This window comes from Lagopus muta, chromosome 5 (assembly GCF_023343835.1).
Source record: "Lagopus muta isolate bLagMut1 chromosome 5, bLagMut1 primary, whole genome shotgun sequence".
Taxonomy (NCBI): domain Eukaryota; kingdom Metazoa; phylum Chordata; class Aves; order Galliformes; family Phasianidae; genus Lagopus; species Lagopus muta.
Genome location: NC_064437.1, coordinates 59,238,951 through 59,259,787, shown reverse-complemented (window position 1 = coordinate 59,259,787; position 20,837 = coordinate 59,238,951). Strand labels below are relative to the sequence as shown.

At 36.0% G+C, this 20,837-nt stretch overlaps 1 protein-coding gene across 1 annotated transcript; it reads right to left on the bottom strand.

Annotated features, from left to right (window-relative positions):
• Positions 1–381: 381 nt before the first annotated feature.
• On the bottom strand, positions 382–19,236 carry CCDC172 (coiled-coil domain containing 172). Its single transcript, XM_048946584.1, has 8 exons — positions 19,158–19,236; positions 18,840–18,925; positions 15,270–15,386; positions 13,705–13,870; positions 12,679–12,780; positions 11,673–11,775; positions 1,234–1,321; positions 382–414 (listed from the first exon to the last, which is right to left on the bottom strand). Exons 1-8 carry the CDS (start codon positions 19,234–19,236, stop codon positions 382–384), a joined length of 774 nt encoding a protein of 257 aa, XP_048802541.1.
• Positions 19,237–20,837: the final 1,601 nt, after the last annotated feature.

Sequence of the window (20,837 nt, the reverse complement as noted above, 5' to 3'; positions counted from 1 at the left end):
ACCGCATTGCTAACTTAAAAGGAGAAAAAACAGTACATAGGGAATGGAGTTTGTAATATGGTAACTCAGCTGTATGCGTTGCAGATGAAGTGTTGTCCATTCATGAGCAACAGAGGAATCTAAGGATGGAATCTAAGAATGGATAGCTGTTGAACTGAGGACAGATGAACACAGAGAAAAAGAGAAAAGACAAACAAAACCCCTCCCCCCCACTTTTAAATTAATACAAATCAGTCTTAATGTAAAATAAAGGCACATACAAACTTGTGGTTTAAACCAAACGAGAAACACGAAAGGCAATCCTGAGAGACCCCGAGTAAAATTGTTTTACAATACTCAGACTAACTTCTGTGACACTTCATAAGATGTGTCACACATTATTCACTTGTCTGAAGACTTTTTCTGTGATAGTTTCTGGAAAACAGAAAGAATTGAATTATAGAAAATCAAATTGAATGAGTTCACTGTGTTCTCTACAGAGAAGCTTTTAAACATTACACTGTTTTTGTTTCTGAAGTTTGACAGGCATAATAAAATTAATGGATGAAGCAGAAGAAAGTTACATTCCTCCAACAGGAATTTGAAAATGATCATGAGTCAGTAGTACAAAATTTCCATGACTGATATTCCGCTATTGATGCAGAATAACAGCTGCATCTTCATACAGCTCAACCAGGGGCTCCAAAATGAACTTTTAAAAACCTTTTGTTTTCAAAAATGAGACTTCAAAACATTTCTCCTCTTTGTGTTGTTACACAGACTGACAATCAAAAAATGTGTGTTAGGACTGACATCTAGAGAAAAACATAATTTAACAGATTTTTGTGAAGAAATTGTGAGTGGGCAAAATAAAATGTTTCCCTAAAAGGATGCAATTATGGTCTTATTTCTCCATATTCCTATCTTTCATTTAACTGACAGCTGGAGTTAAAGATTAACTTAGCTCCTAAATGCATAGTAGTTTGCAGCTTTCAAGAAATTAATGATTATTGCTGTACCCCGTAAAGATCTTTCTTCTGTTAACAATGTGTCTTTGAATTCTCTTTCTTTGCTTATACTCCTGGACACTTGGAAACAATAGGTTAAAACAGATGGGAATTGAGTGCACCTGCAATGCAAGGATGGTTGGCTTTGTATACAGTATAAAACGCTTATCTGAAACCACTGCTAATCATCTTAAATTACACCTTTATAAATATCAAGCACTTACAATATGCAGTGAGAATAGCATACCATTTGCAGAATTTCAACTTCTGCTCGAAGAGTCTCATAGATGCTTTCCCAGTCATCGTCTTTGTAGTTTTCCAGTTCTTTCTTAAGCCTGTGTACAAAGAAATAAACAATTTTTGTTTTTTTATAGCAGCAAATTGCTGCTTGGATTATTTTGTTCAGTTTTGGTCCCAGTTGTCAATTTGACTACTGTGAGAAAACTCTCATTGATCTGTTGCACGATCAGGATTTAAGTTTGCTAGTTTTTGTAATTGGCAAAAGTGCTGCTCTCACACGTTAGCACTGGATTTCATTCACCACTGCCAGCTATGGTGACAATGTGGAGAACTTCAGAAAATGGCAATTTAGGTTTTTAAAAAGTGTATCTTGACTAAATGCTTAATTAGACCAATTACCTCATTAATTATCATTTTCGTTGTTTAAAGTTAGGTGTGTCGATACTTGGGAAACACAGCATGGTGCTGTTCTTGTTTACTTGAGCATCCACTCGTCGATGCCAGTGAAGAAACACTGGATTAGATGAGCGCCCTGCCTGACCCAGTGTGGCAGTTCTTGTGCAGTCAGGATTCCATACCATCCATAGGCTCCTCTACAGTAAGGGCTACTTTTAATGTAGTGATTTTTCCTATTGAAAAGAGCATGGTTTTTTTCCCATTCTTTCAGGCTTACAGGATGCCCCCAGTAAAAATTTTCTATTAAAAATATTAACTGAAATTATTTTTAATTAAAAACATCAGTAGCTTCCTAACTGGCTCAAACCTGTTAAGAAATCAAACAGTATGGAGCCAGATGGAAAATCAGAGCTTTTTCTTGTCTGCTTGAGGCATGAAACAGTATTTACAAACAGCACCTAACTATTTTTACCATCAATATGGAAGCAATTTATAAAAACAAACAGCAACGGGATTCTCAAGTGCTGCAGCTACTGAGCCAAATATCTTCAGAGAAAAAGAGACAGAAGACTTGTCTTATCTAGCACTGCCTACAAACCAGGGTCACAGATCCATTTTTTTGAAATCCAGAAAAATGCAGTTCATCTGGGAGGAAAAAAGACCTTTATAGAAAAAGAGATTCCAAGAGGAACATCAGTGTTTAAGGAACCTGTGGGACATTTGTCATTCTAAAAGTAGACACTGAAACTTTTCTCAGCAGTGACTACATGGGTTTAGATTACTGCTCAGCATCCAAGAAATAACTCTGCCAGAGCTTTTAAAAGTCTGATGAATACTTTACATCGAGTTTTTCCATGGCTGTTGGAAGGGAAGCATCACAAGAGAGCTGAAGCTGCTTACTCTTCATGCAGTTTCAGCAACTGATGCTGAGTATTGCGGGCCATACAGACAGACTGAAAGAAGGAGGAAAGGTATATGTTTTGGTTCTCATTAAATAGCTAATCTAATGCATCAAAGCAGAACCCTGCTTCTACTGAGGTTGAAAGAAGAGGTAGCAATCTTTTATTGGTTCTTATAGTATACAAAGGAAAAAAAATCTAATCTTATATAAATAATGCTCTTCTTCACCAAGATAGGCTTGATTTTTTTCACAAGAAAATGTGTGTTTGATCTCTGAATGGCTTTGGTAATAGTAAAAGGCATAGCTCAATGTGAGAAAAATAGCTATGTCATCTTGTGGCATTAGAATAGTAGTGTGGGACTGAACCTCAAGCTTCTTTTGCTGTTTCTCTAGAAAACATAAATATCTTACCATCAATATAGAAGCAGTATCAGCCCTGTGTGCATATTACAAAGCAGGAAATACCTTCCGGAAATATTTCTTCTGTATTCATAACACATACAAGAGTTTGAACAACAGGAAATTCTGAACTCTGAGAAATTAAATACTCAGAGTACTGTAGTACAGTGCTAGTTTACAGACCATTTCATTGAGGAAAGTTTAATTCAAGGTCTAAGTTAAGCTTTTGATGTTGATTAAACCAGGTTAACCTCACTGCCTTCTCTCGTGTTTTTACTCCGCACTTTCTGCTGGTGGGATAGTAGAACCTTCCTTTAAGAGAAACAAAAGCCCTACGTTACTGAACTTACTGCAAGGAAAGTCATAATCTGTTCACCTCTGGGAAAGTGTTCTCTCATTGTCTTTGACGTTGCAGCACTGATGCACAGCCTGTTTGGTGCTAAGAGTCAGCTAAGAGTGATACCTGTCCATGTTAGGTGTACGCTAAGGACAGAACAACTGGAAGATAAGCAGTAACAGGTGCTTATCTGTGTCTTGGGATTGTGGATGAATTACTACCGATGATGTGCTTTGAAACTGTAAAGCTCTGCATATGGATTTTTAAGTTTTATTTAAAATATTTTAGAAAACTTTTAAAGTGGCGACAGCACAGCTCCTTGTACAGCACTGGGTAGCAGCGATAAAAGTCATTTATTCAAACGTGGTGTTTAATTTTTGCATTAATCAATTGATTCTGCATTCAGGTCTTCCTTTTTTTTTTTTTTTTTTTTTTTTTTTCTTATTTAGAAGCTAGATAATTGCAGTATGTGCCAGGAATGTTATATTCACAAAACAAGGGCTGTCTACACAATTAATGCATTGGAGACGCCTGAGTTACTGAATAAATGATGAAGTTTTACCAGAAGGAATGTGAGACAATGGAGCTATTCAAAATAATGCTTAACCTGGAAGGAGACTTAGCTTTTTTTCATTTTACATTTCAGATAAGCAGGATATTCATATTCATCTTTTCACTATCAGATTGAATGTGCAAACCAATTATTCATGGAACTACACTGTCTAGATGTAGGGCAGCTTTTCTGTCACCTTCGGAAATGGAAAGAGATGTACCTCTTGCCAGAACAAGGATTAATATGACAATTATTCCCTCCTAACAACTATGATAGAAAGCAAATCTATTGAAAAAAAATCTGAGAAGACATTTTAGTTTTTGGCCTTGCACGTCCTTTGTTTTAGTTTTTAGCATTTTCTAAATGCTTCTAGGAGACTATCAAATATACTTAAAAAAAAATGTAATTGCATTGGATTAACATTGGATTGTTAAATTACTGAATTTCAGGTAGTGGGCTCTAATGAAAAGCTGGACCAGAAGTCCTTTATTTGTGAAAAGAAGTTTGAAAAAGTTTATTTAAGATAAATGGCAATAGTAGAACCTAGCCTTAAATCAAGTAGGTGGGACAATAGCATCAGAATGTTTTTTGAATGCTAGCTTGCCCAAGGCTGACCTCAGCTATCAATGGTCCATTTTCCATTACTCTGGAATACTAGAAGTGACAAAGAGATGAAGATGGAGATCACTGAAGATGATCGATTTTGCAGCTGTGAAATGAGCACATCTATTAAATACCATTGGCATTTGTGGTTGATATGCACTCTACTTGAATTTTAGCTGTATATGCAGAAGGCAAATAGGAAAAATAATTGTGAAATCAATAGATGTTGGTATTATGAATTGAAGTGTGATGAAAAAAAAAACGTTACTGTCAGACAGATCCATCCAGAAATCATCCACAGACTTGTAATACTGGATCAAGACCGAGTAGCCCAAACCTACAATTTAAGTACAAGTTTACGTAAAGGGATCTCAAAGAAGACATACTTTGTTCAGATAGGTGCATGAATATACATTTTAGCAGCTTTTTTGTCCAAGCAGAAGACAAAAGATAATGTGACCTGGTTATTGTTGAAATTGCAGAAGGACCAGAGCATTTCTTGGTTATATTTTAGTGAGACAAGAAAGAAAGTATTCTTCTTTCCCTCTGCCTCCAACTTGCATATGATTGCCATTCTGTTTTTTAACTGTAAGTACAAGGGAAAACATTAGAGTATTATAAATCAAATTGCTTGATGCTAGTAAAGAAAGAATAGGATTTATGATACAAATCTGGGAGTTCTCTTAGAAGTTATATATAAACCCAGGAGTATATACGTGGATTTTCCTGAATTTTTATCACAAAGGTCAGGAGAAACATTTATCAAGGTTTTAAGGTTTTATTCAAACTGAAGAAAAGAATAAAAGACTGGCTTACAGTCTCAGGCCCAAACCAAAGCTAATGTATTGGGGCCACGCAGTCTCACTGCGGCACTGGGACTAGATTAATGTGTATTTTGAGAGCAAAAAAGAGAGAACAAGATTTTGCAGGGTGTCTGCAATTTGCTGACACGATCAAACTAAAAATACTATTGATACAACTGGAGCAGTCAATGAACTTCAGACTACTATTAATTAATTGTGGAAGGGAGAAAATGAGTCCTAAATGGGATTTAGTATCTTGAAACACAAACTCAAGCTCTTGAGTTCAACAGATAAGTTATAAAAGTACACGTTCGATGGGTCAGAAATAGAATACAAATTAAGATGTAGTAATTATAATAAATGCTAGCAAGATGTAATATATGTAAACAGTATACTAGGCTATGAAACATTTGGAATTAAATGTAAATGAAAATAAATAGAAGAACACTGTTCTTCAAAAATAGTACAAAACTGGTGGTTTTGCTGGAAGAGCTTTAAGGAATATATTATTATTGTAATTGATTAAACATGGAAAGTTTAAAACACATGAAATTAAGCTGCACATTTAGAATAAGATCTTCTGCACAGATAGCAAACCAAGGGTGTATGGACTGCTTAGCATTGGAACATATTTTCCTATTGAAAGGCATGGAAAATAAATACGGGTCAAACATCCTTCTAGTTTGAATATTTTGACTTCTGTACTGTACAGGTAAAATGAGATTTTTCTCTAGGGGGATTGGCACAACTGTCCTATTACTGGAATTATTTCTATAGTGGGCTGCTTTGTTTTAAGAGAAATGTAATATTTTCTTAGAGCTAGGAAGGCACATCCCTGTTTTCCTTTGCAATATGGGCTCTCCATTCCCCACTCCAGGCTGAATGCATCTTTCTTGAAAGTGAGGTGAAAGATTCCAAATGGAGTTGTCAAAAATTTCTTGGTTTTTGTTTCTGTTGTAAAGACATTCCTCCTCTCTTTGCTGTATAAGGACCAGAGTTCTTTTCTTTTCTTAAAACATTTGCTATTCCAAAGACATAGAAAAACTTAAGTAAGATCAGTTGTGACTGTAGTTACCTTCCTCCAGTTCTTTTTTTTTTTCCAGTACCATTACTGATGTTCCTATTGGTCATTTCCTTGCTCAAATACTTTACTAACATCTAGATGGATGACATTGCACTTTTTTTGCCTAACCAGTTGCTGCCTTATGAAAGAAAGATATTGTTAGTCAAATTTGATCTATTTTTTGTAAATCCATACCACAATTTATAATTGAAGCATTTTTAACATAATTCAAACTATAATAGTTCCAATGGACACTGCTATTAAAAAGAAAAGCTTAAAAATCAATGAGAAGATTGTCATTAAAAAACTCATTTTAAACCACATATATTACTCCAGAGATTGATATCTCCTGATTATAAATTTAACATAAAATTTAATTGCAAAATGTTTTTTCAAAACCACCAGCAACATGGCTTTAGGCAGTCATTCAGAACAGATATTCAGGTTTCAAATAACAGTCTCCCTTTATACTACTGTGAAAATTTTCAGAAGAAATTGCCTGCTCTTAGTCTAAATAAATTCTAATTAAAATTATATCTGGATTGCCTTACATAAGGCAGCACGTTATTCTAAAATTAAAATGGGAAAGAAGACTAAAAAATTGACAAAATAATGTAATAAGTAACTACAGTTAAAATAATAGTGAAATGCCATAATTAGGGATTTCCTTATATCAGTTAAAGGCTCTGCTTGATTCTGTCTTATGCCATTTAAGTGGTGCTGTTTGCTACCAGCCCAGGAAATGGATCTCAAGAGAGGTGCTGCCAAAGTTTTCTCTTGCTGTTCTGTACGTGGGGTTGACATTGGCAGAGCAAATGATTAAAATAAGGCTTTGATTTTCATTGCATCCCTTTCATGAAAAAGACCACTTTTCTTTAAGAAATCTCTGAATGATGCATCTGTACCGTGAGATGTGAGGAGCCTACGTTAGGGAGCCTACACTGAGGAAGGGGTTAAAGTGTCTTGAAGAGAGAGAGCAAGAAATAGAAATTGGTAGGCCTTTGTATTTTCAATCTATTACTTTGTTTGTAGTGCTTTACGTACTTGATGTTCAGGTCAGTAAGAAAGCACATTGTGCTGTCGAGAACTGCACGAAGAATGCTGACAACCATGGAAAATTTAGCATCTGAGATTAACAATGGAGGTGTAATCACCAACAAAAACCTCAAAACTTCCTGAGTGAAAATTATGGACTGAATAAAACGAATTGAAATGACAAATTATTTTTGGTTTATGTATTGTTAACTGGAACAGGCCTTAATTACATAATTATTTTCTCAAGTATTGAGGAGATTCAGGTTGTTTAAATCTTGAATATTTATTGCTCTTTAAATTTTTATGATTGGCTTAAAGTATCTTATTTTTCTGGTCTTTTTTCCTCCCTCTCATTAGCTTTACAGAAAGGAGCAGTAAGCAAAATAGCAGAATTTCAATGTTTTGTTTTCTTTTCATGCTCAGTAACATTTTAGAACTTTTATGAAAAGAAGAATGGAAAAGAGTTTAAAAAATAGAAAGACCCATTCATTTGAATTCAGTAATAAATTGAGCAATACCAGAATGCAGTTCAGTACAAGAAAAAGCCTAACGCTGAAGATTGCCCTAGGAAAATGTGAAGTGCCCTATGAAATCATCATTTCTGATGAAGAACCCCACTTTTAGTGCTGCACATACAAGCCTATATATGCAGCAGTCAGTATGTTCTACGTACGTGCTTGGAATGTAACTGGAAGTCAGAGGTTTGGTGTGTAAGTAATAATAAAATAAACTGAAGAACAATAATCTAAACCAGAATATAAAAGTGAGCAATTCTCTAAAATAAAAAGCATGTGCAAGATGTGGTTCTCTTATATTTGTGGGCATTTCTGTCTTTCAAGAAAGGAGTGGAAGAGTCAGTGTTGAAATAAATCATTTTGGAGCGTATCAAATAGCAACAGCAACAAAAGTACATAAAAACAAAACTATTGAAGGATGTGGAACATCCTAGTTGTGCTAGGGATGATTCATTCAGGTACAGAATGTACTTTATTCACCTGTTATGCATGATTACTTTATGCAAGGCAGTACAAGTGAAATTTTGAAAGTTCAGAAGGTAGTGATAGGCAGATGATAGCAGCAGATGTCAGGTAACATGCTTTTCTGCCATTGGAAGTACTGTTGACATCAGTTTTCCTTATCTAACAAGAAGTTGGAGCACTCTCAAGGATCTCAAGGAACATCACTGACTTGAATTTTGGGGTTGCTAGTAGATTTGTTTCCCTCAACTTGCTGTCGTGGTTCAGTGATCCTTGTCCTAATCACTTTTACCATATTTTGGCACGAAGATTATCGCTGCCATATTTTAGAATCATTAGTGGTCATAGGACACCTCCCAGCTTACATCAGCAGAAAAGGAAATCGTGTCTTTGGCAGGATTTTGGCAGAAGAACATTCCCTCTAGGCAAGATGTTAAGACGCTGCATTTTGAAAGTACTGATTTTCACTGCTGTTATATTTCTTAAAAAACATAATATATAATGCAATTGTTTATATCACATATAATCCATAATATATTTTTCATTAAGATTCATTAATAATCATTAAGGTTGGAAAAGACCTCTACAATCATCTAGTCCAACCACTGACCATCCCCACCATGCCCCCCTTCTTGAACTCGTCCAGTGACAGTAGCTCCACCACATCCCTGGGCAGCCTGTTCCAGTGCCTGACCACTAATTTTTTCTCCAAATATGACAATTTTTGGAAGAGTGCATACCTTGCCCCCCCAGATCCAAATTTTATTTTATATTTAGTCCTTATCCATAACTACATCTGTGCTCAACATTCAAATTTTGCTTAGATTTTTTCAGTATCTCATGTATTAGAACTAGCTGTGATTGCAGCACCAATAGTTGTAATTAACAGCGTGTGCTTCTTGTGACCTTTTGTAATTCTTTGATGGATTTGGGAGAAATTTTATGAAACTGCAGATATGGTATAAGGCATTTTTCTCAGATCAAAGATAAATTGCTGTAATTTGAATTAGCTGGCTACATTCTTCAGCTGAAATACAATTTACTTTAAGATATATACTTAATTGTAATGAAGATTCTTGCCTTGCCAGCTACTTTTGATATTGATTTTTAAGCTGAGACTAGGTATGTGATACAGTAACAGAGTTACAGGGTGGCCTGGGAGCTACATATATCAGGTTATTGATGCTGACTGTCTCTCACATTTGTTCTAAGGAAGCATTAAACACATTGGTATTTTTAGCCATTTAAAAAGTGGTGTGGTTTCCTACTCAGTAAAATAGAGAAAATCAAATTTCGTGCTTATGTATCAGAAAAAATAAGTATTTTTGATCAACATTGTTTGTCTTATGTCAAAGAATTTTTCTCTGAATAACATATACTAAATGCAGTGCTCAGTAAATATGAAAAATACATTCCTACAATAGATTCCATAAGAGGGGAAAAAACCTTAATTAAAGAAATCACTTGTCTCATTAGGCTTCAAAATATTGCTTCTCAAGCACAGTGTGTACAATCAATAGTGTATCTAAGATTGTATTATTAGAACTTTGACTGCAGAAGATCCTTCAAAAGAGCCAGTGATGCATATAGCCTGTTGGGAGGGCCTCCTTGTTTGCCTGGGTCCTGGGGATCACTCCAGTTTGTCTTGCCACTGCTACAGAAATGCTTCTATATTCTCAGGTTCTCTTAGTGAGGGCAGCTGCAGGAGTGGGCAGCATGGTTCACTCAAGAATCTGCTGCAGAGGGACTAATGGCAGTGCCTGAGCACATGCTCTGCTGCAGCAGTAACAGTAGCGGCACTTTATTTAGATTTTGCACTACGTGCAGCTATCAAACAGTGCCAGGTTATCCTGACCGTAATATTAGGCATTTTATGAAGTAAAAAAAATCTTATCATCCCTCTTTCTTCGGTTGTAAATTCAGAATATTTTATCCCCTGTTGCATCTTCCATCTATGGGATACCAAAGTACAGTTCCACAGAGATCTGAGTAGAAAGACAGGCGTGTATGGGTTGGGATCTCAGAGTGAATCAGTGGCAGAGCTGGGGATTTAAAGTAATCTAATGTCTGCTACTTCTGTAGCTTATACACAGGAAACCCATTACAGAAAACTAATTATGGCAATTTGAATATTAAGTGGCATTACGGCAGTAAACTACTCCAAGGGAAATGTGTTATTTAGAAAGAAGTTGACAGTCTCATATATTACAAAACCTAACATATCATGATCGAATGAATAATGTAAGGGAGTGAATTATAACAGGCTGTCTTACAACTGCAACAGAACTGCAACTGCTATTATTATTTACATTGTCCTTTATGTATATGTTGAATGCAAAGTTTTGGCCACTGTATGCAGAATTGTGAGCTAATTAATTTTTATGTTGAAGGAAATTTGGCCATGTCTCAGCACCATGTAAGAGGTTGAAGAGAGTTAGTAATGGGACTGATATATCATTTTCTTTCAGAAACTGGCATTCAGCAACATATAGGGCTTTAACAAATCATTCAGAAAAATCCCCAGTGTTCCCTGCAACATTTTATTTCTCCACTGAAAGATTTCAGGGGAAAAGAAACCTTGCATTTATTTATTATAGTCAAGAACTTATGAAATGTATAGAAACAAACTGTGATGTTAACAAAAGTTGTTTTTTTCCTTAATAACTTTTTTAGAGAAAAATTTGGGCCAATTCTTTTCTAGAAAGAGTTTCTTTGCATTGAACGTTACATTCTGTTGTGTATGGTGAAAATGCAAATGTCAAATCTGAGCAAACAGACAACAAATGAATCATGTGAGGTCAATTCCTAGAAAGCAACATTTGCTATTAAGAGAGTGTGAAAGGCCTTCTGTCTTCTGTTTAAATCTTCAAAATATTGTTCTAAACTAGTTTAACTAGAAGTCACACTAGAACTGAAGTTAGGGACGGTAAAGAAAAAAATCTGCATTTAATAAGTCCAATATGCAAGACCCAGCTGAGCTGAAGAGGTTATTGTGGGCCCTCCATTCTATCACCATCACCTGTGGAAGCTTCAGTCACTTAGGACGTATAGCATTGGGGTACTTCATTGATATTCTTTGTATCACTACTGTTCTTCCAAAAAGGGAAGAACTTGCCTACTGCCCAAGTTTGCTCTTCCTCCAAGTTTGACTGGGACTTCCCTTCAACTGCTTCCAGTTTTTAGTTTGTTGCAGCATGCGTGTAAGGGTAAAGGTCTGTAAGAAACAACAGGTGTTTGTAGCTTGTGACAAACACAATTGATACTCCTGATTTCCAGTGAATATTGTATAGGAAAGATAAAACAGTCACTACCACCAGAACTGGTTTGTAATTATTAAGCTAAGCTTAAATTTAAGCATCTACTAACACAAGACTCTTACCTTAAACATTCTGGATTGGTCTGAGGTTTTTCAGTCACTTGGACTTTTTCTGCTTCTAAATCTTTCATCGTTCCTTCAGCCTCCTTGATTAATTTCTCAAGGTCTAAAAAAATAATAATGATCTTACAAATATATGTTAATCATCCATATTCAAAGAGGGTCTGCATTCTTTAAATTTAGCTAACACTTTTTGCTGTTTAACTGTTTGTAGGGAAAAGTCATCTGAGTAAAGAACATGCATGATTTTAGTACTGTAATCATTGCAATCTTTTATAAAGTCTTATTCCTTTTCCCACACAATCTGTGACCATATATGTAGTCCATCTTTCCTAACTCATGTACTATGATGTTATTTACGTGTTTGTGAAATAATCACTCTATTGCCTGTCAGCCCCACTGACACAGAACTTTTCCTTCTTCTGCGTCTTTTTACTTATTTATTTTGTAGGTGTTTTTGTTTATTTAGCACATTTTCCCCATCCTTGCATGTAGGCTCCTTTTTTATACATTGCCTTTCTTATAATAATGCACAAATGTCAGAAAACAACTATGGAGTTTACAAATCAGAGCTGCATCACCTCAGCCACATCTGTCTCTATCAGCCTAAGTCCTGTTGCTTATTAAACATTTACATTTTAATAACATTCTTTAATTACAAGTTAACGGTATTTAAACAAGACTTACGTTGATTTTAAGGTCACTCTCAAACACTTAATTCTCCAGTTAAGTAAATATTTTACTAGCAAAAGTAGAATTTTATTTTTCATATTTACAGGTTATGATTCAGCAAAACTGTACATCTTGGTATGAGACATTCAGCATAAATCTTAATGAAGTCGACTATATTTGTTATACTCATCCTAAAACAATTTATTGCATAATGTAAAATATATAAAATCTTTTTTCTATGATTTCTTTCTAAGAAAAATAACTTGACAGAAAAGATTTTTTGGAATCATTTGTCAAGGCAGAAATAATTATCATAACAACTGATTATAAAGCACACCTTCGAGTTCACTTTTGAGAGTAAATAATTCCTGCTTTAATTCATTCTTCTGCAGCTGGAGCGCATTTAAATGAACATTCTTATGTTCCATTGTCTCCATTTCTAAGGAAGTAAACAATTATATTTTAAATTTAAAGGCATTGTAGCTCAGTCTTCGTGATATAATTTTCAGTTTTCCTGACTACTTTTACCCATCTTTTCATTTGGTGACAAAGAACCATAAATAGAACCAAAAGTAGTTGACTTAAAAGCAGTTCACTGGAAATCACACGTCATATAATTAATTCCTGATTATGAAAATAAATTATTTTAATGTTCCTAAGATGTTTGACACATTCAGTTTGTTGGGCATGCAAATAATTACAAATATTTTGCTTTACAGCTACTTTAGTGATATAATGACTTTCCTTCATATATAGAAACCTTTAAACATTTGAAGAGAGATACCCATCTTCCAGCACTCTTCCTCCAGAGGTTAAATAATTCCAATTCATTCAGCCTTTCCTTTCTCATGTCCTCCAGATCTCTGATCATTCCCACTGTTCCCATGAGGACTGTGTCTAGCTAGTGCATGCATGCTTTTTCTTGAAATGCAACATCCATCTTAGCACCAGTTAAGAATTCAACTGCCCTACATACAATGAAGGATTATTTTGCATATCTTAGTAGTTAGAATTTTGTTTATATGTGTTAGTATGGTGCTGGTATTCTGATGTTGACTCATGTTCAGCTTGAGATCTGTGATGACTCCTATGTCCTTGCTGAAGGATTGCTTCTCTAACTCTCATGTCTGGGAAATCTCATATTCTTAACACAAATAAACATGGTTGGAAATGTCTGAAAAGATTGGAGAGTAGAAGAGGCTTTAATAATCTTTATATAATGTGGTATGCCAGGCCACTCTTTTTCAGTTTTGTGTTAAGAGGTGGTTTCAGACAGCAGGAGAATGGGTTAAAATTATAGTTTAGCAGAGTTATATTTTACTGATTTGCATTCTCCAGTAACATAATTTAATATAAGATTTACCATTTTTTAACACAGCAGCTTCATTCTCTAAATCATTTATTTCAGTCTTGACTTTTTTTTTAATCAGAAGTTCTCTATTGCTTACTAGTCCATACTCATCATTAAACTCTGTTACTTCCCTAGTAAAATTATCTTCCTCTTCAGTCATTTTTCTCTTTGCATCTGTCTGAAAAAAGAAATGACAAATTGAATGCTTAAGTGGAAAAAATGAAGGCTTTGTTAAGCTAGCAGATGGAAACATGCTTGTTGCTTATGCTTAAAATTTATATATGTTGTGTATTCACATTTCCTGACTTGGCAGAACATGAACGTGGCCTACGGTTCTACCATTTTGTCTGCTGTTTTAACCTTTTTTCCTTATAGAGTGAAGGATATATTCTTCCTTAAAAAAAAAAATAAAATTGAAATTCACTAAGTCAAATTATATAGTTGTGTATTTTACGTGCAACTCATTATTGAAATTACAGCTAAGTTCTGTTTAAAGTCCATAGCATACTGTGGCCACTATTTTTCAGTCTGCTGTTAAATAAAGTTGTCGTTTACTCCTGTGCAGACTTGCTTTATTTCCCTTGTTAACTGTTAAGTCAGCTATGGTTGACAGGGAGCTGTTTCATTCTCTGGAAAAAGTAATCCTAAGGACAAGGGTAATAGTACATTCCTTTAAAAAATGCTGGCCAAATTAAATTAGAAGAAGCAGCTTTACATACAGGAAGAAAGAAACAATTATCCACATTTCAAATCTTCACAATTAAAATTAACCAAATTTCACATTTCTTCAGAGAATACTTTCTTCGGAGGAACTTTTCCATGATATTTATACTACTTCTTTTTCTTTCTTTCTTCCTATATTTAAGGTAGGGAATATTTTGAATGTTGAAGTAATATTACTTTATTAAAGTAAGGACTTCATGGTAATTCATACTAAATGTTGAAAATTCAGATCTGCTGATTTGAGATATGAATACATACGCAGAGAAGGCTACTCTTGTGTGACCTTACTTAAAGACTCAGGGATACACAAAGCAGAAAGAGGAAGGCAATATTCACGTTAGCATGGCAGTGAACTGAACATGTTGTTGCCTGTATACACTGCAGTAACTACTTTTCAAAAGGGAGCTAAGTGTTTTTGGTTTAAAAGAGACAGTGTGGAATGCCAGGATTCCTGAAATGTGGTGTTGACCTTCCTGAGATTCTGCTCTGATACATCTCAGTATATTTTACAGTGGTTGAGACAGTCCAATTGAAGGTGAGATTTTTCTGCTTTTCTTTTAGAAAGGAAATGCACAGTGATGGAACTCAGTCACACAATAGCAGACATTAGAAACTGAAATTAAGAATGTGAAATCAGCTTTGTAGGTAAACTGCAGTATATATTACTTAGATTATTAAAATGAGAATTAAATTTAAATGTCAAAGCAATGATCTAACTACAGTTACATTTTTTAGTAAGCTGGTGTGAAAGGAAAAATTGATTATTCAGATTTATAATTTTTTTTCAAAATTTATGGCTGCATAAACTTGTACAGTACAAATGAGCTACTTGAATACAACAGCTGGAAACATACTAAGTTTTGGAGAAGAATGCTTTTCTGGTTTATAAGTTCAGCTTTCTGTTTCTCTAAGCTATCTTCACGTTTCTTCAAAATTTCTAAGAAGAACATTTTTTCAGACAGTTGTTGAACCTTCCAAAAGAAAACAAAAAGTTATGAAATAGGGTTATTGGTGTTTTATTTCATATATTTTTATATTGGACATAAGGATCTTGGTCTGGTTAAAACACAGCTGGCATAGCTGCTACTGATTCTGGACTAGATAAAGCATAGCGGCTCTTCCCCCCATTTTCACCCAAAATCTTCCAGTTTACCACTGTACTTTGGGAAAGTATCCTCTCTTTAAAAGACAAATTTGCTGCTGATCAGTCTGCCCAAAATGATATTTTTAAATCAATGCAGTTCATATAAAATAATCTCAGGTTAAAAAGGGGAAAGATATTGATCACACAAAATCTGTTATCCGACCTTGACACAAAGGCCTACGTCTTACTGCGTACAGGCCGTCTCGTATCAAATCAGACAACGTCAGAGGAATAGAGGTCCAACATCACTGCTCTGACTGGAGTTATCTGAATGGCTGCATATGTGATTAGCTCGGCAATGCGAGTATTGCATAGGAGAAAGGATGAGAAAAGGTGCTCATGTTTTTCTCAGGACAGTTGCTGAAATTCTTAGCCAAAGAAGTGTGACAGTAAAACTACTGATAGAATAAAGGCTGTAAGCTCCCCCAGAACTCACACTCTAATTTTGAATATGGTTTTAAATGGATTTTTATACATTGTAACCAGTAGTTTATCTGATAGAAAAATATACCTTTCAACCACTGCATTTTCAGAATTTGCTAAAGAATTCCTCTCAATTTTCCATTGCATCTTCTGCATCATTATCTAACCTAAGTTGATATCGGATGAGAAAATATAACAGCAGATAAATGGGGAACAGCTAAGTGTTGAAAAGTCTTAGAGGATGAGAATCATTCATTTGACGTACTGGAGAAAAAATGACTCAGACTGTGATACTCAGAACAATTAGGGAAAAGAAAGTTAACTGCAGAACTGCTAGCAGACTTTAGAGGCACAGAGTATCAGGAAGTAAACTAGATGGTCAAGGTGTTACATAGGTTTGCACGTGCAGAAACAGAAAAACCAAAGGGTAGTGATATTAGAGGTGAAAATCAGAAGATTTGAAAAATAATACAGATGATTTTGGAGAGAGCACAGAGGAAGTGCATCTGATATCACAAGGAGGAGGACAGTGGAATCAAATGTGCTAAGACTGGAGTGAGACAATCAGACAGGGAAAGGCCAGACTTCCTCATTCCTGATATGTCTGGCATGCTAAGCATCAAGGAGGTGCTTGCCTCAGCAATATTTATATTGCATACTAATTCTAAGAGAGTAGATGGTTTTATATCTCTGTAATTATATTAACGAACATAACTAACTGCAGTGTAGGTTCTCCATCTGCAAGATGCCTATTTAATCTATGCATTTGGAATAGATTTTTTTGGAAGAAGTCATTGAGGCATGAAAGGCAAAATGCTATAATTCAGGTTCTAATTACATGCTACCTGATTTTACTGAACAGAAAAAATAAATAGCATTTCCTGGGAACCTTTGATTGACCACGGGCAGTCTCTGTGAAATAGATGTCAAAACATGTTTGAACTCAGGCTCATCTGCTTGCTCAGGCATAAGCCCCTGTGCATGTACATGCTTGGATATCTGTGCTTTTAAAGTGCAGTTATTTGGTGTGGGACAAATTAAACAGCGTTACTGAACAACATTATTTAATGCTATTTGAATTACATTAAATATTGTAGACACATGTAAACTTAATTCCTGTACTGAAAAATAAATTGCTTTTAATAATTTCAATATTTATGTAATCTTTAAGCATAAATGCAGTCTGATTGCAATACATTTTTCCATTCCACTTATTTTCTGTATCATGTTCTATTTAAAAATGAATCAATGTCAGAATAAACAGGCAAACAAAATAGATTTTTGTGGATACCAGATAGAATGTTAGGCGGCTAAGGCACTTAAGATTTAATTAGGAACAGTTCTTCAGCTCTTCCCATTAGTCATGTACAATAATAGCTCTTCTCTTCAGGTGCTCTATACCTTCCACGTAAATGTTGATTGTAAATCACACTGCATCAATAACAAATTAGCAGTATAAACATAAAATAGTGTTCATAAATAAATGTGGAGCAATACTACAAAAGGCTTTATCTAACAAACATCACTCAGATATAATGTGTTGGCTAAATAAGTTACTGTGTTAAAGGTCTTTTGCGGCATGCATACATGACCAACTGCTTGCAAGATTATAGTCCCATTTTACAACCAGTGAATATTTGTTTATGAATTTCTTTATCTGATCCTGTCATAGTAATGTTTATGTGTGTATATATTTATATGTAAATAAAATATCCCTTAAAAATTACAGAAGAATCTGTTTTTGGAAAGATAATAATCGTCCTCAAAACATCTATGTGAGGTAATCCCCAGAAGGTTCTTGAAGACGTTTATTTAAATGCACAACAGTTCTAACTTCAAAGGAGACTCTGTAAGGCTTCCTGTTGTGCATATACATTCCATCAGCACAGATACATAAACACATGGGGATGATAACTAGACTTCATTTTTCAGGCAACAAGCAAATGGATTTTTAAATCATTTGTACTTACAGGTATTAATGGTGAAAGAGCTCTGCAAAATTGGATGGTTATTCTAAACTTATGACTGCACTTTGGTTAAACAGAAATCATAATAAAATGTTAAAAGTGTTGAATAGGTTTGGAAACTTTCTCCTGTCTAGAGTGTCCCTAGCAAAACTCTAAGGCCTGGCACAATGCTGAGCCCAGGCTCACAGGAAGATCTTTAGTATATAACTCAAGATCTTGTGAAGTAAATACAGTAAATGTTTCCAGATATTGTCTGTGAAACAAATAAGCCCTTTAAGGAATGGCAGTGGGCAACACGGGAATGATTTCCAAACCTCTAATAAATGCATCCTTTAAATGAAAAAATGCTGTAAGAAGCTCCAAGAGCTGCTCACGCCATCCACAAACAGCTCATGTGCTCCCTGCCCAACTTTTTTCTGGAGAGCAGCATGGCTTTCTTGTACCTTTGCTGTCTTTGTGCTCCCAGGGTTTGGAATGTTATCTGGGCACGTGCCTACCCTGAGGTGAGCAAGGCAGTGAGCACACAGTCAGCTTGCAGGGCTGGATTGGTGAGGAAAAAAGACTGGATGTTGTGTTGAGGGACATGGTTTAGTGGGAGCTAATGGTAATAGGTGAACGGTTGGACTGGAAGATCTTTTAGGTCTTTTCCAACCTTGGTGATTCTATGATTCTATGAAAGCTACAGACAGACCTTTGCACACAAGAAGCACATAGATTCGCTGGCAGTGATCATCACAGAAATGCAGACTGTGCATTTTCTAAATGTTGTCTATCCCAGCAGGTGAAGCATACGCCTTGAAAGTGTTCATGAATTTATTTCCAACAGGAATAATTCATATGCTTGTAAACGTAATGTATTTCTTATTTGTACTATGAACATTCCTACTTACCTTAGTTTCTAATTTTATCTTTGCAGTGTTCAGCTCTTCTTTTAGTTGGTTAGTTTTTTCATTACATTTGTTTATGTCAAATTTAACTGCAAAACAAGGAAAACCTGTAAGCAAGCGTGGTCAGTTTGTAGATGTTCTGTTCTTACAAAGCAATGGCATTGGCAAGAAGTCATGGAATGTCTGCCTGAAAAGCTTTTCCAGCAAAACTCCCCTCATGATTTTACAGTGGTGTCACTCCACTTTTGTTGGGATATTCTGGAATATGGAGAGACCATTTACAGCGACCGACGCTGTGGGACATGCAAGATGGCGGCTGACCTTGTTGTATGAGGCGCCTCTTCTCGCCTGCCTTCTTTCCTGTGAGCTCAATTTGTTGGAACAAAGTATCCAGGTTCATTTCTGACTTGTGGGCAGGTCCAGGTGTGAGAGCGCTCTCTGCTCTGTGCAGGGTTGGCTGCTTGGAGCCAGAGGATACACAGAGCTGCGTAAGCCCTCCCGCAGCCCTTCCCACACACAGCCCTTCCCTCAGGGCTCTGCCCCAAGTGCTGCCAGGCCTTGGCTCTGCTCTCCAGCCTCAGCCTCCCCACTGGTGGTGCTCCAAGGCTCTGGGGAGAGCCGTGCACACCGTGCAGGGAACCACGTGGAAAGATGACCACAGACTGTGAGAAGTGAGAGCTCAGGGTGAAACTTCAGGATAGGGAAACGTGAACAACTGGGTCAGGAAGAGCACAATGGCACAGCTGTGCTGAGGGAGCGCACCCAGGAAACACACAGATGGAAATGGGCTGGCAGAGGGGCAGTAGAGTAGGAGCAGGAGAAGGATGTTTGGGGAGTCAAAAAGCCTCTGACCATCTGAATCTTGTCAAACTTGTGTGCGTTTCTGAGCCCTTGATTCTCGCTTAGAATTCGGGGATTTTTGATCAAACGGCTCTGACTTTATTTCTCTAGGGCCAAATGCTTTATACTGTTCTTGTGGTGTTCAAAAGCTGTTTTTTTTTTTTCTTCTATCTTCCTTTTCTGTGGAGTGTTCACCATCCATTTTTAATAACATAGCTGTTCAGATTTATTTGTCTTTTGAAGATTGATGCCTAACCTTAGCAGTTAAGGAAGTAGGCTAAAATCTGCAATTGTCATACAATTCCCAAGAAAATGGGAAAACTGACTACATAAAAACAAAGTTAAAGTGATTAGGCTCAACTCAGCTGCATCACTATTAATGGGAAACGACAGCACTTCTTTCCCAGTCGGGCTCTGTACACAAAGATGTGAACCCAGCCCGTTGTGTGCTATTCTGGGGCAGCCTTGCAGATGAGACTACTGTGCTCTGAGCTTCTGCAGCTTTTTGATTTGTACATCACTGGATCGAATACCTGGAAATGTAAATAGCTGGTTGAGAATATAATTCATATTACAGGATTTGTTCTTACACCTTGAAAAAGACTAACTACATTCCCTGCAGGGCAAACCTATGCGAAGTTGGCCCATTTGCTCTGAGGCAGAAAAAGCCTGGAGGAAAGGAACTTGATATCCTTCCAGCATTTTCCATGTTGTGAAAGATTAGAATTATTGACAGTCTGTCTTGTTAGAGTTTTCCTCAAAGGAGATACTGTCTTTAGAGTAGACTGCAGAAGAAAAAAAACAGAAATTAGGAAGTCTTTGACTACAAGAAGCAAAGCAATATACATGAGAGTACAAATGCCTTAGTGCAGTTCTAAGTTAGTAGAATGAAACTAAGAATTCTGTACAAATGCCATGTTGTAGCATTTACTACTTAAAAGGCACCCCAAATTATAGTAGTCGCATGCTATAAAATTGTGCTTTTAAAAAGAAGACATTGCCCTATGTAAGAAGGAAAATGTGGGTTCTGGTGAAATGTAAAAACCTGAGACTAACACATTATGTTGCAGGAAATGCAGTTATTTTTTAAAATGGAGCAAAGTGCAACTGAAGGAGAAGAGTTCACAAAAGTGAATTTAGAAAATGTTACAGAAATGAGGC

What these genes read in the sequence shown, in the direction of transcription:
- CCDC172 (XM_048946584.1), bottom strand. Translation starts at nt 19,236, where the DNA reads ATGAACCTGGATACTTTGTTCCAACAAATTGAGCTCACAGGAAAGAAG. An exon ending in AGATAAAATTAGAAACTAAG is followed by an intron (nt 15,387 to 18,839) that starts GTAAGTAGGAAT and finishes TTCTTTTGGAAG; the next exon opens with GTTCAACAACTGTCTGAAAA. An exon ending in AAGTTGAAATTCTGCAAATG is followed by an intron (nt 415 to 1,233) that starts GTATGCTATTCT and finishes TCTGTTTTCCAG; the next exon opens with AAACTATCACAGAAAAAGTC.